At 42.7% G+C, this 19,791-nt stretch overlaps 1 protein-coding gene across 5 annotated transcripts in view; it reads left to right on the top strand.

The window, feature by feature from the left end:
* The window catches only part of LOC124075141 (collagen alpha-1(XIV) chain), a 110,194-nt gene that overhangs the window by 30,086 nt on the left and 60,317 nt on the right, over window positions 1-19,791 (top strand). For all 5 annotated transcript variants that reach the window (XM_046418558.1, XM_046418563.1, XM_046418560.1 and 2 more), the window contains 9 exons: window positions 6,445-6,603; window positions 6,861-6,980; window positions 8,327-8,491; window positions 9,492-9,653; window positions 9,917-10,086; window positions 11,129-11,255; window positions 12,841-12,986; window positions 15,604-15,733; window positions 19,525-19,664. In XM_046418558.1, coding sequence (XP_046274514.1) covers window positions 6,445-6,603; window positions 6,861-6,980; window positions 8,327-8,491; window positions 9,492-9,653; window positions 9,917-10,086; window positions 11,129-11,255; window positions 12,841-12,986; window positions 15,604-15,733; window positions 19,525-19,664 — 1,319 coding nt within the window. The remainder of the gene's footprint in view (window positions 1-6,444; window positions 6,604-6,860; window positions 6,981-8,326; window positions 8,492-9,491; window positions 9,654-9,916; window positions 10,087-11,128; window positions 11,256-12,840; window positions 12,987-15,603; window positions 15,734-19,524; window positions 19,665-19,791) is intronic.

The following is a 19,791-nucleotide window of genomic DNA, read 5'->3' as shown; positions in this document are numbered from 1 at the left end:
TCATATTTCGTCTTCTGAACTCCGGAGCTATTTATTTCCCACTCTAAGACAAGGCTGAAATGAGCTATGATACACCAGTGTTCCTGTCCTTGTTTAGGTTTATTCTGACTGTGATGAGGTGCTTTAATCTACTGTGATGGAGGCGCGTCCGGCCTGATCGTTTCATGTTGCAGTGAAACAGCTTCCAGACGTCCAACTGGCTCGACAACAACAAACAACGAGGATTAATTTGCATCCCGTGGAGATCTCTGTGTAAAAAATATTTATCCAGTCTCATATTTTTAATTGTCAAAGCAACTACTTTTAGATTTGCAGCACATTTATTTCTGCAAACTGTGCATATGACAGTGGATTTACCATTTATCTGTAACCCTCATTTCCCCAGGATTGTGCTGAACAAGCTTGTTGAACTCACCACCCTGCTTCACATTTATTTTGTTAGACATTCTCACACCAGTGCAACAGCACTCTTTGCCCGAGAGAGTCCCTTCATTAGTGCAATGTGGACCTCAGTGCTTTGCTCAAGGGCTCCGCAGTGACTGCTGGTGTTTCTGATGAAGAGACCTGAAGTCTATAACGTGTCTTATGTCTTCAATGTGATAAACTCTGAACTGATGTCTTCTGGCCACCGTATTCTGAACACAGCTTAAATAAAAAAACACCTTGAAGAATTTGCCAATGGTGTTTGACGCAGGGTTAAATATGTCATGTGACCAGAAGACACTTGAGATTAGAAATGTCGCCTGGAGCTTAGAGGAATGTGCGGTTGCATCTTAACCAGCTCGCTCTTCTTTCATGTTTCAGGGAGGAATTAAGTGCTCGCTCTTATTAGCTTGAGGTGTCGGTTGCCCTCTTTCTAATTATGTCAGAGCCCTGGGTTTGCCATCGAATAACAATGTGTTCCTGTTGTCTTTGGGAAACTAATTTATGTATTTACGTATCTGACACTCTGTTGAGAAGCTGCAGAGCAAGAATTTAAGCAAGACAAATAAGCCCACTCTAACCTGAACCTCATCCAAAAATAAGAAATGAAAATATATATAAAATGACGATGAACAGAATATAATACACAGTATTCATGTTCCAGCTTATAGGTTGTGCTGAAGCACTGTGCTTTCAATGTGAACATGAACCTGTGTTATAAACACATTGAAAAAGACCTTTTGGCCAATCAGATGAAGCCTCAGCTGGCCTTGAGTTACCCTTAGGTTAACTGATGTGAACTTGGTGGTGACTGCGAAGTTAGTTAGCATGTCTCAATTCCGAACAGAATCATCACGCACTGCAGAATTTCCTCACATCCTGATGCATGATTCTTTCAGTTTTTAACCTGTTAGAATTTAGAGTTTTCTCTTTTGTATTGTGCAAGTAAACAAGTCAGCAAGTTAACATTGACTCACCTTTTGTCCTGTAATTAAAGTTTTCAGTGAGCCAACACTAAACTCATCAAATCACATTTGAAGACAAAACTACCCAGCGTGCTTCTCATTATGTGTTTGGAAACTAAGCTTTCTTTGAAGTGGCATAAATGAATAGTCGTTGCCTTGTGCTTAAAAGAGCACTTTTATAAATTAAAGGAAAGTCCTCCAGGTGTTCTGAGCAACATGTTGATTTGTGTACCTGTTAAACTTTCCACATTGGTGGCTACGTGGAATCCACATGTGCTGGACATGAACTTTGTTTAACAAGCTGTCGTGTTGGTTTGGAGCCGTGGAATCAGAGGCAGCTGACCTTTTGACTCCTCGTGTGTAAATTAGCTGAGCGTAGATAAATTCATCACATGAAGCCCTGAGGTGCCATAGCTAGCCTTTGACATGGCAGGTATTGGCCTTGCTGTTGGAGCTCTGAACCCGTCGCCTCAGGCTGTTAGTTTAGCCCTGACCCAGCTTTCACTGCTGGACGTTTGGAAGAGACATTGGAGAGCTTCTGTTGGTGTCTTTGTAACCTTCATTTGATGAAAAGTAAACTTTTTGGTTGTTTGTCTTTTATTTGTATTATGTTTATCTGAACATAACTGAGGAGAAAATATTTTTCTCTCTGTCGTTTGTCTTTGCTCTTTTCACAGTTGGAACTAAAATTTTAATAATTCAACATCTGATATCTGAAGTCTCCAGAATGCTGATAGGGTTGTATCCCATCATGCCATCAGAAATATGTGGGTGATGTAATGTTTCCTCTTTGATTTTAATAGTGAAACAGAAAAAAAGGATTAACCGGCCAGTTTACAATGATGGACCTTTGCCTTTCTATTCTGCAGTGCTTCACTGCGATATGAGGAGATACAGTGTAGAACTTGGACACTGCGCATGTGACAAAATAATGTTGACAGAGTTGGTGCTTTGCTCTTCATACTCGTGGATCCTGGCTGAGCGCAGCCTGAACCGACCTGTGGGCCCTGCATGCAGTCATGAATATGTATGAGACTGTCAGTAAACAGAAAGGATTCATTATAATATTGTTTACTTTGAGCCAACTTGGGTCACATCTTCTGTTTTATAGCCTTGACCCCTCGCTGTCTCGGGATGAGCCTCAGAGCTGCACCGTTTTGACTTTTTGACCTGTGTTGGAACTCTTTGCCTGAGGGGCCTCACTGCTAATAGCTATCAGCTTAAAGAATCTGTCAGCAAACCTTTGTTTTGTTAAATCTCTGTCACCTCCTGGCTTTTCTCTCCTTTTCTTAAACGTCCTTGCTTTTCTCGTGCACATTTCAGTCTTCCTGTATTAAGACTGTGACCCCTTCACAGGGCAATTTGTACCATTTTGGCGAAAGGACATGATAGACAGGTAAAGTCTTGTATTGGCTTTTTTTTCCCTCCCAAAAAGACAATTTCACAACGGTCAGTCATGGCTGGGACTTTTGTCTCTTATGTCCTAGTATGATCCTCGCAGGCTCCCATCTCAGAAACACAGCTGCCAGCAGCGACAAGCAGGTTTGCGCAGTGTGACAGAGCATCAAGAGGTTTAAAACACAAAATACATTCTGAGCTCTTAGTTGCCTGGTGATGCCCATTGAAACATGTTCTAGGGCCATTTTTTTTTCTTGATTTTCATGGTAGGTTTACTCAAGAGATTTTTTGGTTGTTGCCATGATGCTGTAATAAAACGGATTCGTGACCTCGCCTTCATTCTCCAGGGGCTTCACGATTCCTCCCCACTTTGATCTCTGTCCACTCTGCCAAATGCTTATCACTGTCCAGTGCATCTTCCCAGGAATCCTTTTGAAACTGTGACGCTGTCTTTGGATTTTTCTGTCTTTCTGAAGATCACTGTCTTTTAACTGCCCTTGTAATTTCTATTTATTTGCAGAGGTCATGTAGGATCACAACATGGTCATTATCAAATGGTCGTCTTATCATTTCTGTGACCAGTTCTGTTATATTCTTTCTCCACCACTCTGATCTCTTTTTAATCTCTTGCTCATATTTTTTATTTCTCATTATCCTGTTTCTTTAATCTTGTGTTTTTGCTCTTGTATAATTAGTATGTGTAGGTGTTAAGTGAAAAAACAGACATGTATTAGAATTACAGCATGAATAAATGATAAAACAGAACAATGCTGATAATAGTGTAAAAGCAAAAGAATCAGGACAACAAACTCAAACAAATGCCAAGGGGAAGATTAGTAGATCAAGCAGAAAGAAACACAACATTGGTATTCGCAGCAGACTCACTTGTGTAATATGCATCCGTTACAGCTGTTTCCATTGCTGCTTCTTTTCTCTTTCTCTGTCCTTTTTCATTTTTCGCCATCTGTCCAGGTGCCAGTATTTTCCCAGACGTGCTATTAAGAGGAAGTGAGTTCTCTCCCACTCGGCGCTCGGAGGCACTGTTTTGCCCTTCAGTTTTGCTTCCTGCATCGACCGAGAAACATCCTTCCTTTCCATCCTTAAATCCATTTAAACCCTTCCTCTTCAAAAATCCATTATTCAGGGTTTGTCACCTGTATCTCCGAGTTCCAAGGAATTTGTAGTGATGGCATGAATACAGATCTCATTCGACGACCTGCAGACGTTCTGTAGGACGCATTGAGAAGATACGACAGTGCAACAATAACGATTCAGGAGCTTGTCCTTGGACTGTTCTCCACTGCAGATGCTGTCAATATTTTAGAGTTTGTGCAAGAGCTAAACTGAATTTATTTACTGATAATGCTGTCCTTTTCGCAAGCAAGGTGCATTGAATGTGAGGATTTGCTGCATCTCTCCATTTTATGAAACTGATAACTGAGAACCTCACTGCTGGACTGGCAAAGTAATTTTACACTTTGTCCATTGGTAACATGAAGGGAATTCATCTGTATGTTATAATTGCTATTAATTAATTCTGAAAGCCATCTCATACACCAACATACTAACACTTAACAAATATTAAGTGTTTCTGTATTGCTCACTGCACCACCAACTGGTAATCAGTACCAAGCTCAGACTTCATTCTTTCCAAAGCAGTGCTGTAATTGTGCGTCACTGCTTTCATGTGCCCGCTGAACTCGTATTGAACAGCAGCACCGAGACTCTTCTGGTGCACTGAGGAGGAGGAGGAGGAGGAGGAGGTTTGAATTCCGACACTGTAGAGACTTGTAAGGAGTGATACACTTCTTAGTTCCTGTCAATGATGAATGAAATGACTGCTGAAGAATGTCTTCACCACCCCTACACACACACGCATACACATACACACAACCCCCTCTTCTACCCGAGATGTTAAAACATGCTGCAGCCTGAAAGAAATATTCTCTTTTTCATCTGGAGGATAAGAAATTGTGTGCTGGTTTCATTGTGGGTCTCACATGTACAGGCAGCAGTAGAGCAAGTATGTGCCAGACTGAAGCGAAAGCTTAATGCAGATCCTCCTACCAGTTAATATTCAACTGTTTAATCCACTTTGAAGGTAAACTTGAAGGTCAGGGTCTGCTTTTTATTGTTTTTATTGCTGCCTCGTGTCTGCATTATTGAGTTTGAATGTTTTTGGGTTTTTTTGTTTTTTCTTAAGCTTTATGTATTCAAGCGAGTGTTGCTGGGCTGGACTCTCCCTTCATCATTTTCATTTTCTTTAAAACTTTCACACCCAAGAATGTCCCAGTGCAGCCACAGTCACCTCCTGTTGGCTGCTGAGTGCTTTAACGTTGTGTTTGACTGGCGGTTGAGGAAAGTGAGATCAGATGCCAAAGTCAGTGAGAGTCCTTGCCAAGCTGCTGTCAGCCTGCTGGAAACTTTCTCTGCCATTTGATGGTGACCAGGTAGTGTTTATCACAGTGTGAAAACAGCACAAATATTCACTAAAATGTGCTGTAAAACCAGAATGAAGGGCTAAGACTGAGCTGATTATTTCACTGCAGTGAACGACCACTTTCATCCCCAAAAAAATCAGAATCACAAATTTCCAAGCTTTCCAAATAACCGTGATGCTCCCAGTTTAAGGGACCCACATGTGGATGAGGATCGCAACTAATGATTTCTTTCATTAACAAATAATTAGTAGAGAATTTTGTCTATTAATCAGTTGGTTATTTGGTCCATAAAATAGTGAAATGTGCTTGCCACTTTTTTTCTGTGAGGTCAAAGATATAAACAAAAATTCACATTTAAAAAAATGAAATTGGCGGATTTTGATATTTTCTTTTTCTTATAAAAAGACTCAGAACAATGAATCAATTATTGGAATATTTGAGGAGATTAATTTAATAGTTGACATCTAATCGATGAGTGGACTAATTGTTGCAGCTCTAACGTGGATCACAGAATTCAGTGTGAACACTGGAGTGACTGATGTGCACGATCGTCCCTCAGTGAGCTGCCAAGCAGTATGACTTGAAGTGCCTTGCTCAGCTGCATTTCGGCAGCATTTATTCGTTCTGATTGCTGGGGTTAAAACTGGCAGTCGCTCTGATTCCACTGTTTTGTCCGCAGAGACCCAAACTCACAGAGGTTCCCTAAACCGTGTGCCAGATAATTGGCTGATAGAAACAAGCTTCTTAATTTGGTTGGCCTTTGGCTCTCTGTGCTGGACTGGCTGTTGTAAATGAACGTCTGTTGCCTCATTAGAGTCTGGTCTGTTTTTTATTTTATCACCCAGTAAACTGTTGAGCCACAACAACAGAGTGAACAGAGTGGGCTGTTATTTTTCATCTGCTAAAACGAAGCACCTCGCTCCTCCGGGGTTTAATTATACTGTCTTGCACTGAATTAGAATTAATGAAACACTTTGTAATACTTTGGGACACAAGCTGCACATCAAATTGTCCTACTTTTACCACTGCAGGGTTATCCTGTGTGTGTGTGTGTGTGTGTGTGTGTGTGTGTGGCACCTGGGTGCACTCTTTAAGCTGCTTCATACTTCATGTCATGGAGGTTCATTTTAATACACTATCACCAGGTCAGGATGATTTGATGGACAGCACCTTTTCTATCTGGTAAATTTTCTTTGTTTTTGTCTGTTTGTTTTTAGCTGAAGGGGGTTTTACATGTAAGACTTCGGCCATATCCGACATTGTTATTCTGGTGGACGGATCCTGGAGCATCGGCCGCATCAACTTCAGGCTAGTCAGGACTTTCCTGGAAAACCTGGTCAGAGCCTTCAACGTGGGGTTTGACAAGACCAGGATTGGTGAGGAGACTTTGATTTCTGGGTTTCAGGTGTTTTTATTGTAAACGATATATTCATAACATTCAGAGGCTGTTTTCGTTTAATTTCACCTCATCTGACTTTTTAACCAGAAAACGTCAAAGTTTGCAACGTTGCCCGAAGCAAAAGGCTGGGTCATGCAGCAGTGTGTCTAAGATGAGCCACAAGAACGTTTCTTGTAGTGTGATGTTGTTGACTGTAGTAGCCATGTGACTGTTGGCTTCATTGTGGCTGTGCAGGTCTGGCTCAGTACAGCGGAGACCCCAGAATCGAGTGGCATCTTAACACTCACACCACCAAAGAGGCTGTGATCGATGCCGTGAAGAACCTGCCATACAAAGGAGGAAACACCCTGACAGGTACAGCACGCTGCCACCCAGCATCTCCAGCCTCCCTCCTGGTACGGTGGTCTTAGAGGTTGATGTGGATTAAAGTCGGTCTCCTGCTGCTGCTTATTAAATTCATTTCAGTTTTGTGACCTTTCACTTTTTAAGAAATATTTCACTGGTGGAAAGATGGTCTTTTCCTAAAACTGGACTGTCCCTACAGCAGAGAGATGCAAGTATTTTTGAAATTGGTTCTACATGACCAAAGAAAACAGAAGCATGTCTGTCCTGTGTTGTGCTGCTAGTTTCAAGCATTCACACAGTGGCAGCCCTGTCTTTTATATTAGGTTTGCAGCTAAACAGTAAACTGAAATCTGTTTCTGAAAACATTTGAGTGCGAACCAAAGGTCTCGAGGGTCATCCTCTCTTGATCTGACTTCTATGCTCTTTGTGACTGTGGAGACGGACGTATTAAAAAAAAATTCCGAAGTACAAACTGTTGTTCGAGGTCAAAATTCTAGGCACAACATAGTAGAAGTTGTACTGTATGCCAGTTGTGTCCATACAGCAGTCCAACAGTGCTGTGCACTGTAAGTAAAAAGCATGGACTCTGGCACGGTCTTGTCAGACACTGTGAGAGCTGTGCAGCAATCTGAATCGAAATTCAAGAACGCAGCAGGACTTAAAACTGCCTGTGAGGAGGCAAGATGTCAGTGGTGTCATTGCTGGACCCGGCAGAACTTAGTTGCTCATTATGTGAACGCACTCGTTAGACTAAATACTTATCAGAGTAATAATGACACTTCAAACCCATCTTGTCCACGAGCCCAGACGTCACAGAGTCATTTCAGCTGTCCTCACTGTGCCTCGCAGGGAAACTCAAAGTGCAGCCATACTGTCAGCCAGGACTTATCTCAATATTACAACTGTTTAAAACGTACAGAAGTGCTTCTAATTTTCTGCTGTCAGTCATATTCAGCAGTAGAAATATGAATACTGCATGTCAAAACAAGGACGGGAAAAATGCAAAAATGTATTTTCCAGACTGCAGCACATTCACTTCCAAACATACTGCATGATATGGCTTTTGCTGGAGGAATTAAACGTAAAATAGGTTTTTTTTTCTCTGCTAAATTAGAACAACGAAAAGCACGCAGGTGATGTAGATTCACACCTGCAGGGAACAAAGCCACAGCACAGCAATCACAGTGTAAATCGGGCCTTTTTGAATTTGCTTTTTTGGGCTCATTTTAACTGAGTTTCTTGCCAGTTCTCCAGCTCCTCTGTAAGGCCACCTGTTGCAGATGTACAGGACTGTGAAGGCCTTAAAGACCTGTTAATTGTCACACTGTCTTCGTTTCGTCTTTATGTCCTTCCAGGTCTGGCACTGACCTTCATCCTGGAGAATAGCTTCAAACCAGAGTCCGGATCCCGGCCCGGTGTTCCCAAGATCGGAATCCTCATCACTGATGGGAAGTCACAGGACGATGTGATCCCCCCCGCACAGAGCCTGCGGGATGCTGGGATTGAACTGTTTGCCATTGGTATGAACCTCCAACATCCGGATGAATGACATTAGTAGAAGATATTTACTGATCAGCACAGGGACGGTGGTGCTTGAAAAACGTTTTGAGTAAAGTCGTACAGGATTTTGTTGTCTGACTGCTGTGTTGAAATGTACTCTGTAATTTTTCTGAGACCTTCTGTCCCCACACATCAAAGCTTTAAATCACATAGTTCTAGCTGCATTTTTCTTTTGACGGCTGCATTGATCGCTGAGGGCTGAACATACATTACAGTGAAACATGTTTCTGTTTCTTTGTGCTGCAGCGTAATTTCAAGGTTTTCTAAAGCGTTTCCACTTGTTATGTCACAGTCACGATGAAATGATGAGCTCCTTAATCAAGTGCAGAAAATGTTCTTCCAACCATTTTGTAGAAGTTTAATCTTTCTGCTGGATGATCATGGAGAGAACAGGGAGAATATCAAACAGCTTCTCAGATTGGCTGCTGTTTCATATTATTGTGAACTGAATATTGGTCAGACAAAACAGCAGTTTGGGCTGTGGGACAAAGTGTAAGGAGAACCTGGTCAATACTGAGAGCTTAATCACTGATGAAAACAGTTATTAAACAGGTATTTGAAACTCTAAAAAGCATAAAGGTGAGTAAATGTTCCTGTGATGAAGACTCCACAAGTTGATTTTCATGTTGCAATGAAATTTACTCAAACAAACATGAGGGAAGGAAGGAAATCAGTCTTAAATCTGATGGTGGATAAAACTTTAAACTACTTTTAACAGCTTGTAGACTTCATGAGAGAATCATTTCTTAGCTTGTCAGGATTTCTTGGAGGCTTGTCAGAGCTCTGAAAAGTCATGTACAGTAATGGTCAGCATACAGTAAGAGACATTAATTTGAAATTATGTTGGTGTTTAGAAAAACCTTTTCTTCAGTGAAGAATTATTTTGGAGGGAACGCATTTCATTTTGACAAATTATTTTTCATGGAACCACTTCCTGTCCGTCTTTCTGTGTGCCTGCAGGTGTGAAAAACGCAGATGAGAACGAGCTGAAGGCCATCGCCTCCCCTCCTGAGGAAACTCATGTCTACAACGTGGCAGACTTCAGTGTGATGAGCGACATCGTGGAGGGTCTCACCACGACCATCTGCGACCGGGTGGAGAAGCTCGACAAGCAGCTCAAAGGTTTGAACAGCAGCACTCACGTTGTATTTATGACTGCAGGACATCCTCAAACAGTAAGAACCAATCCCCTCCTGATGTCACGGATATCCTGAAATATATGTACACACACACACACACACACACACACACACTCGCTGCTTAAAACAGCAGGCTAAATTAGTCCTTTTCTGATAAAACAACTTTAGTAGTCTGTGATGAGATTGGTTCAGCTCTCGGTTGCAGCATGTTCTTTTTTCTTTCCTTTCTCTGCACTTCCTCTTCAGGGGGATCTGAACCTGCACCCCCGCCCACCTCCGTGGCTCCGCCCCGCGACCTGGTGATATCTGCTGTCACAGCTCGCAGTTTCCGGGTGACTTGGACCCATGCCTCGGGCCAGGTGGAGAAATACCGCGTGGTCTACTACCCAGCCAGCGGAGGACAGCCGGACGAAAAGGTATTTACATACATTTATTTTTCAACAAACAATTTTCCTTGTTGTTAAAAGCACTACTGAAGCTTATTTGACAGACATTGTGCCATGATTCACAGTACTGGAGTTGTCTAACTAAATTTAAAGAAGGAATCCATTCGACTTTTTCCGTCTTTTTATCAATATTTGATCACCTCAATTCGTACAACTTCCATGCCTGATTTCCCAGCAGGGGCCAAACAAAATGCTGAGATGCTGATGTAATGGCAGCATTTTAATTAAGGCTGCTCAGCTAATCCTTTTAGGGTCAGTTCTGTAAGTTAAATGGATTTCTCAAAGTGGTTTGCATCATAAGTGACAACAAGTAGGTGATGATAAAAGCTGTGGCAAAATAGGTTCTGCTCAGGTGACATCACTACAAAACCTCTTCAGCTACATGCCAACCTGTGCAGCAGACACACTCAAACCCGACCACAGACATGCAGTGCTGTAATTTTCTGAGCTGATATTTGTGTTTATCCAGTTCCCTCTTATTTTTATCCAGTTTCACTTTGATGTTTATTACATCTTGCAGCTGGAACGGCCCAGTTTTCCCCCACGAGGAAAACTGAGGTTTCATCAAAGCTTATCTGATCTAGTTACAGTCAGTTTAAATCTCTTTGGAGAAGAGCTGAATGCCTGCAGCAACATGTGGTGCCTTTTCAGCTGTGCATATAAATAATCAATAAATGGGGGCTTTTTGGATAGTTTAATGTTTTTGACATACAAAGTGCTGCTGTCTGTTGCAAAGAGCACAAATCAGAGATAATTAACATTATTTTGAATAATAATGCTGTCACAGATGTAGATCCCTGAGCACACAGCTCAAATACAGTCCTGAAAATGACAAACACACATGGTTGGTTTTTAGAAATCTGTTAGGGCGGATTTTTCATTCCAGCATTTACTATAAAAGGTTTAAAAAGGCATAAACAGTGCTAGACAAACTAGAAACAAGTAAGCTCTTTTATTTTTCAAAGCAACAGTACAGCCTCCAGGCTAAGACCGCGTGTGATGTGTCTTTAAGGTGGTCCAGGGCACAGAGAACAGCGTGGAGCTGAACTACCTGAACTCTCTGACCGAGTACCAGGTGGCCGTTTTTGCCATCTACCGCAGCTCCGCCAGCGAGGCCCTGAGAGGCAGTGCCACCACATGTGAGTTTACATGTTTACGTGGAGACACTATGAGGTGGAGATTTGGCCCCAAGAGCAACTCTTCTTGGGGGAATCCAATCCAGCTTGTCTGACAACCTTCCACATCACTGCTGAGCTTCTCTCAGTGAGGAGGACCAACATGAAACATATAATTAGCCTCTCATGACTTAATGCAGGACTTTTTACTTTTTTTTTAACGAGCCCACTTTCCCTTGATTTTCTACTCTCTTACTTAATAATTACCCAAATTTCTACATTTTTAAGAGCTTTCAAGAATCCCAAGAGTTCTTTTTGCTAACCTGCAATTTATCTGCACTGAATTTTTGCCCTTCTTCTGCTGCTGTTGAGTAGAAATGTGTTTCCATTTTAGGCTACCAGAATCTGTTGGAGCTGCAGCAAATATCTGAATGTGAATTCAGTCTGTCTGTGTCTGTAACAAGGTGTCAACAGGAGGACAACAAAAACTGAAGTAAAAAGGCAGGGTCTTTTCTTCCTTTTGGCTGAAGGAACTGAAAGGACTGAAACCAACAGCGTATAATCTAGGCTTGCATGGCCAGTTTATTACTTCTGAGCTACAGCATCTCTGATACTGAGTGAGCAGCAGATATGTGTTGTACGACAGCAGAGCACAGTGAATCTGGGCTGTGAAAGGCACACAGGTGTTCCATTATGCATTTGAGCGCTGATCCTCCACCTCTGACAGGGCGCCTGTGGTGAGCTCTAATTCTGCTTGTGTAGCCTGAGGCCCCGTCATGATGTCTCAACATCTGAACCACAGCCTGCCAGGATCCTTTGGGCCCCCTCAGCCCTGCCCTCGCTGAGGGATGACGGGCAGTTCCTCCTCGTCTGTACACGATGAATGCTAAGTCGCGAGTTGACCTTGAACCAAAGTTAATGGACTTTGGCTGCTGCTATTAGCTGCCACTCCTGGTTGAGCTGCACTGCCTGGCTCAGGCAGCAAATCAAATGTGACACTATATACTGATTTTGGGGTGTGGTGCCTTGCCCAAACAGTGGATGTAAAACAGAAGAAGAAAGTAAATGAATGAAATAAGTGAGAGGTTTGTTTGATATTTGTTTGTTTTTTTGTTTTTTTTTTTTGAATGCCGAACAGATAAAAGGTTTGCTGCTTGAGCTACGCACAAAAGTACACCCGAACAGATTAATTAGACAGTTACAGAGAACAGTTCAGAAGGCGACCTGATGACACTGACCTGGTGAATTAATGACCACTAGATGTAATGAAACACACTTCACACTTCTGCCTCTGCCTGATGTTCTGGAACATATTCTACAGATACAGACTTTGACATGGTGGGGAAAGGTGTAATGTTGCTGTCTGATGCCGGTGTGACTGTATAATGAAAAGATCATTTGCATCATTTTCTATTTTTTAGATTTTTTTTTTTGATTTTGTAGATGACTCACAAGTTGAGTCACGGTGCTCATTTAAGCTGGTGGCCCCTCTGATGAGTTAATGCAGCCACCTAAATGAAAAGCAACACGTTCTGAGACACTAGCTGAAGGCTTCATTTGTTGTCAGATCCAAATCCACTCAGCAGAGTTGTGTGTTTGTGTCGTGCAGTGGCCCTGCCCATGGTGAACGACCTGGAGCTGTTTGATGTCACTCACAGCACCATGAGGGTCCGCTGGAAGACCGCCGCCGGGGCTTCTGGGTATATGATTCTGTATGCCCCGCTGACTGAGGGTGACCCTGCTGATGAGAAGGAGGTGAGGAGTGTGTGTGTGTGTGTGTGTGTGTGTGTGTGTGTGTGTGTGTGTGTGTGAGAGAGAGAGAGAGACCTGAAAAGTTTTCACCAGTCTGAGTTTCAGTAGAGTTACAACATGCAGTGGTGACCACACAGTCAGACCACCTCGGCCTTCATTTAAAGCTGATTTGAACAGACTCAGTTTGTATCATACTGCACTGGAGAGGCATGTGGGCTGTTGTTACAAAGTGCTTTTCTAATCTGACTGACTCCTCAAAGCACTTTAACACGAGCCAGCATTCACACATCGATGCGAGAGCTCACACACTGATAGCAGTTCAGTATCTTGCCCAGGGACACTTTGGCATGTAGACCGCAGGGGCTGGCGATCGTACCACTGACTTACAGCCAGTTAGTTGAATGATCTGCTCCACCTCCTGAGCCGAAGCCCCCCGCAGGTTAGTTTAACACATCAACACTTCTGACACCCCGTTTGATCTGACAGCCTTAAAAACTTAATGCTCTTCTATGTTGTACAAAGAACAGTTTTAGTGGAAGAGAATCTCATAGAGCACAGCTGGCCTGGATGTGGAATCGGGTGCACTGAAACATCACACAAGATTAAGTTTTAGTTCAGTTTTTTATGTCACTTTTCACTCTTTTTTGAGTCGTAAGTGACTGACTTTCTTAATTGCTGTGCTTGACCTTGAGTTTGTTCTTGGTTCTTTTCTCTTTGGTTGTTGTAGCGACTCTGTCAACCACCTGAGGCTCAGAGGACGTCTGTCAGTGCCCACACAGACTGCTAATGAGCAACCAACTTTGTAAAGCTGACCGAATTGTAATTGAGTTGTTAGAAGTCTGCTTTCATGTGGTGTTTCTGTTGTTTTTCCCAGTATGTTCTTTTTATCGAAAGCATCCTTTTATAGCCTTCATAAAGCTCAGTAAGACCTGAGAGGTGAGAGAATGGAATAAAGGAAACAGAGAAAGGCAAAGTGAAACGAGTAAAAAATTTTTATCTGGTGTTCCTGACTACATTTTTAGAGGCACCTTAAAAATCAAACATTAATAGAGGAAACAAGTTGAGCCACAGATGTAGTTTCTCCCTTGAGCAACTTTTCAGCTTCCTACGGTGCAAGACTTTCAACAACAACATTGAGGTAAAAACAAATCCTCTACCCTCAAAGTCACATGGCCTGAAAACCGGTCGGAGGGCAAAACCATGAAGTAAAGCTATCAGCTAGTTTTGGAAATCAAAGGACAGTGAAATGATTATCGACAAAAGAGACACACTTCTTGAACACCACCTGCTGAGACAAACATCAACAGGTAAGAAAACAGCAAAATAACACACGCAGGTCGCTGACAGGTAAAATCAGGCGGATGAGCCAGAGGAGGAGAGGTGTGAAGGGCACAGCCAGCCGTCTGTCTCGCTCCTCCTCCTCCCGACGGACCTCATTACGGCTGCCATCACATTCCCCTCTAGGCACAAAGCAATAAAAACAATTTAGGGAGGAATTCAGAATCAGGATGGATGCTTTCCAGTGGTGAGCATAAGCCACTGACATCAGAGTTTGGGCCCGGCTGGCTCGTGAGCCATGTGGGGACACGTCTGAGCCAAAACCAGAGTCAAAGCCAGCCCAGTTTGACTGCGAAAAGAGGAAAACTCTTCACACAGCTTTACAGGCAGAGAGAGAGAGAGAGAGAACACACGCTGAAAGATGTGAACAACAACAGGGTTGTCAGGCTTTGACAAAATGGTCTTTGAAGGCCCATGTCCCTAAAACTGACTGTTTTCCTTCCAGAGATAAACAACAGGGTATGTCAGAATGACCATCTTGTTTGAGAAGAAAAGCCTCTTTCCGATAAAATAAATTTATTCAAAAATGTGCTGCTCCGGTGCAGTACCAGTCTGTGCTCTCACTCAAGTAAGTCAAAACTAAAGTTAGCAAATTAATGTAGTGCAGTAGAAAGTAGCAGTACTTAAGTACAACACCTGAGTAAATTGCACTTAATTACATTTCATCACTGATTATTCTGCCTTGGTATCAGCTTTGATTGGTCCAGACCAAAACCAAACATCCTTAGGAACCAAGGGAACCTTCTCATGTTATGAGTAATCCGGTTAGCCATGCAGTATCTGTGGAACATGAATGACTTTACGTTGGCTGCGTGTTTTGAGTCGGACTTGAGTCCAGATCTCTGTCCATCACATTACTGCTGCATCAGTAAGGGAGAGTAGAATTTGGCAGTACGTCTGATCTCTCTCAGGCTCCAACATTTTCATTATGGGATGAGCCGACAAGAAGAGCAGATGGACAGACATTTGTCAGCGGCTCCGTTCTGCCACTTCTGTTGGCAGGAGGTGAAAGTTAAAGGTTTGTGGCAGTCAGTGTGTTTGCAGCCGTAGCAGAACCATCCTCTGATTCAGGGTTCCTCCTGCTCAACGTAAGAGGACAAACTGCGTCAGAAATTTGTCTGCTTGTCTGATTGTCTGCTTGTTTGGACAAGCCTGAGGATTGATGGGTTGATGATAGAACAGATGTGGACAAGAGAGAGATAAGGATTTCTGCTTGACATATACTGTATCCTCTTTCTGCTGAGGTTGCATACCTTCTCACCATTGCTGTGTGTGTGTGCAGGTGAAGGTGGCAGAATCGGTGAACGAGGTGGAGCTGGAGGGACTGACTCCTGCCACAGAGTACACGGTGACGGTTTACGCCATGTATGGAGAGGAGGCCAGCGACCCCATGACCAGCCAGCAGACCACACGTGAGCCCTTAGCCCTTGACTTTCTTTTCCTACTCCACATGTGGACATGGTCCGTTTGTCCAGGTTCTGTTGACACCTTTCTTGAACCTCATACAGACTTTTAGCTGAGATATGTGGCTATTCTTCACATTTAAACACAAATAGGTGTTATTTTGTCGTGGCACGTAACAAATCTTAACACCTGAATCATCCAGGCCATAAAATAAGCTCCTCGCAGCCACAAATTGTGTGCAAAAGTGCAAAGAAGCTAGGCCACCCGTCATTTTAGCAGACAAGTTCAATGATTAATCTGAGGGGACCATTAATCACAAATGTTTCTTTGTGCTCCGTCATCTGCGTACATATGCAGCGTTTGTATGCTTTGTTTGTGTCTTTTTCTCTGATATTCTTTTAAGGGTTTTTCTCACATCTTTGAAGAGAAAACAGGTAATCAATGAGAGTGTGTTTTCTCACTCCACGTGCTGAATTAAAATTAAAAGCTAACATGTTTTACAACATGGACAACATCTGTTGGTATGTTCCGGCAAAACAAGCGTCTGCACTTTACGTGAAATGTTGTCAAGGGGGAAATCGCTGAAATTCAGACTCGTCCTTGTTAAGGAAGACAATCATTCAGACTTCATATATCCTCATTTATAAAGTGCTCTAATCCTTCCCTATATGTCTAATCCCAACCTAAACCTAAACCTAATGCTAACCTTAAACCTAAATCCAAGTCCTCAAACAGTCCTGTGAAAAATAGAGGAACTGACCAACTTTTTTATGTTTGTTTTCATGTCAGTTTGGTCCTCACAAAGATAGAAGTACAAGAGCACACACACTCAGTCATACAGTAAATATGAGTATTACTGTCAAACTGTCTGTGAACTTTACTAACTGCTGATGAAATTCAATTTCATTAAATTCCAGATAGATTTTATGACCCTCTAAACTCAGGCCGTTGACGCCCTCGTCACATTTCATTTTGATTCACTCACAGCTGTAGGCAGGAAACTGCACGTCTGTCAGAAGATGTGGATGTTTTTTTGATGAAGAGCACTTTGCTTGTTTTTGAAAATCTCACAGTGAAGTTTAGGCACTTTCTAAATGTGTGGAGTGTCGTGGGACTCCGATAACAAGCAGGAAGCAGCTTTTCGCTCCAAACACTACAGCAGCTAATGTCTCTGATTAGCGCTCGCTCCACTTGAAGATTTTTTAATCAGCCAAATCAGCTGCTGACTTTTCAGCTGCTGAGTGTTAACATGGCTCTCCAAGGACAGCTGCAGCGTGTTCGTGTCTTAGCTCGGCACACTTTCTGCCCAACAGAACCGTAAACAGCGATGCCAGAGCCACTGCATGGTGCCAGCATCCAGCTTCCCGTCGTTGTGCTATTTCTTGCGCCTCACTTTCATTTTAAAGAGTTTTGAAGACTGGAAGAGCGTCCTCCCCAAATCTTCGCCACACTCACTAATTAACGCTTTATGAAGTCTCCTTTAAGGTCTGTGGCTTGCGGCTTTTAGTCAGGGCATGTTTAAGCCTTTACGATGCTTGTGAGACTTTGAATGCAGGTCAGATAAGGGCGCTGGCGGCTGTTGGAGGATGACAACTTTTGACTTTACTTTTCATGATAGGATAACTTTCCTTCATCCAAGCAAGCAGAACTTCATGCCTGCATCAGTCATGCAGAGATCACTTGTGTATGCATTCAGTCAGTCCTGCACTATGTTGAGTGTTTGTTTCTTCTTAGGTGTATTTAATTCATTAATCATCCTGGGCATCAACCAAAGCAGTGACCAGCATCATGGATCCCACTGCTTGTCCTGGAAAGACTCGCCCTGCTCTGCGAGTGACGATGGGGTTGCGTGATGTTTTCGTCATCTTGTCTGTATTTGACAGCATTCAGACTTTCATGGGAAACCAAAATGATTTTGTTTCTGTTCTTGTTTTTCTGTCCTGCACTCATCAGCCAGAGGTCACAGCGTTCCCTTGGTTCTTGTTTTCTGCGACAGCACATGATGCATCTGAGTTTAATGTGCTTTTCGCTCGTGTTTGTTCGTCATCACTCAGACCCCGTCTGTCCACCTCCAGAAGTCCCTCGTCTCTCATTTCGTAGCGTTATTTCACTCTTTCTTTCGTTCATTGTTCAGATGAAATGAGGTTTAATGATAACTGCAGTGAAATAAGGCCGTTGCTGCCACAAAGAAAAGGCCCTTGCTAAGAAAAGGAGCATAATGGACAAGAATAAAGATAATAAAGATTTTCCACAAAATCTGACTATAACCAGTCTCACTTTAAAGCAGATCATACGAGCACACGCTATGCAGTAGAAATAGATTTCTTTGTTTCTTCCATTGATAACGTGCAATAATCAAAATATTGTCACTTCATTGTTCAGTCTGAAGTCATGTTAGTTTATTTGATTTTCTTTTTTTAAACGTTAGTCAGAGTGATTCACTGAATGGTGCACTCACCCATACATTTTATTTTGAAGAATAAAAATTTAAAATGAATGAAAGAAATGAAATCCTTCTCATAAAACTTTTCTTTTGATTGCACTTTGGGATAGTTTTTAAACTTTTGGGAGTTTAACGCAGTGTGGATTTTTATGTGGGCACTTACGTTCAGTGATGTTATAGACTCATCTGTCTCCAGCCTTTCTGATTTCCTGTCCTCCTCCTTCCTATGCCGAGCTACAGTAAAAGCACAAGCAGCCTCCCCCTCCCCTTCTGCTTTGTCTTAATTCTGACCCCAGCTATAATTGAGGTGAAGCAATGGCACGCACCATCAAGATTTTTTCTTTATATAGAAAACAGATTAGTACTTTTAAGCATAAAAGTTTCCGAGATTCCCTGGTTGAGTTAAAAAGTGAAGCCTTTTAGACCTTTGCAGTTCCTCCCGGGGAAACAGAGAAGAAATGAGAACGAGGCGAGAGGCAGAGCCTGAGGGAGGCTGAGGGATGCAGTGAGGCTCAGTCCACTGTATAATTAAAACAGTGGAGTCCAATCACCCTGGTTCAAGACCTTGTGTGTGTGTGTGTGTGTGTGTGTGTGTGTGTGTGTGTGTGTGTGTGTGTGTGTGTGTGTGTGTGTGAGAGAGAAATCACTTACCGAATCAAAACTGCGCTAACCCTTTAGCCCTGACGAGAGCAGCTCTGCAGCAGCCGGTTGGTTTCTGCTCTTATTGAGGCTCGGGTGTTTCTGTGTTTACCTTCTGGTTTGTGCTGCTGATGAATGAGCACGATAGCAAATTCCTGGACAGCAGAATTTATTTCAGTCCTCTGTAGATGGAGACTGATAAAAACTGAGTGATCATTTCTGAGGCTGTACAGTTTGTTGCGCTGTTGTGTGGTGTGTGATTACAATCAGGACTCATTTTCTTTTTTACTTTGTGTGTATTTGTGAGCAGCAAAAGGAGACATTTTGATTTTTCACTTTATGAATGTAAACATTTTTTGAAAAAGCTTTCTGTCTATCGATCCTGTGGTGTGAACCAAACACAGATCGACAGGTAAATAAGCGTCCTGTGTGCAGTTTGCTGTTCATCATGTTATTTATTAGAGATGCGCCAATTTATAATTTCTTTTACTATGAAAGTAAAATTTTTTGAAAAGTTCGTTGTTGTTTGTATATGCTGTCAATTGTAGTTCTCAGAAAGAAAATTGGAATCGGCAAACATCGGTTTCGGCGGGTCACCGAAAGGAGAAATCGGAATTGGCCAAGAACATTGCAGTTGCTGCACCTCTGTAATTTATACAGTCCTGCAGCATAGACAGAATCTGGAGGTTTACTGTGTGTGTTCTCCTCCCGCCTCAGTACCGCTGACCCCGGCGAGGAACCTTCGTTTCTCAGACGTGGACCACAGCTCCGCTCGGCTCACCTGGGACTCCACCTCCAGGAAGGTCAAAGGCTACCGCATCATGTACGTCAAGACCAACGGAGTCCAGACCAATGAGGTGAGAGGATCCTGCAGGCCTCAGCCGCTGAGAGCGGAGGTTACAAAGCTTTTCACAGCTTTGTCACTTCCTCTCGTTACCAACGTCAGTGTTCACTAACAAACAGTCAGAGTGTCAGAATGCCAGC

Source organism: Scatophagus argus, chromosome 17 (assembly GCF_020382885.2).
Source record: "Scatophagus argus isolate fScaArg1 chromosome 17, fScaArg1.pri, whole genome shotgun sequence".
Classification (NCBI taxonomy): Eukaryota; Metazoa; Chordata; class Actinopteri; family Scatophagidae; genus Scatophagus; species Scatophagus argus.
Note: the sequence above shows the minus strand (reverse complement) of the source record. Positions and strands in the feature narration are given on the sequence as shown.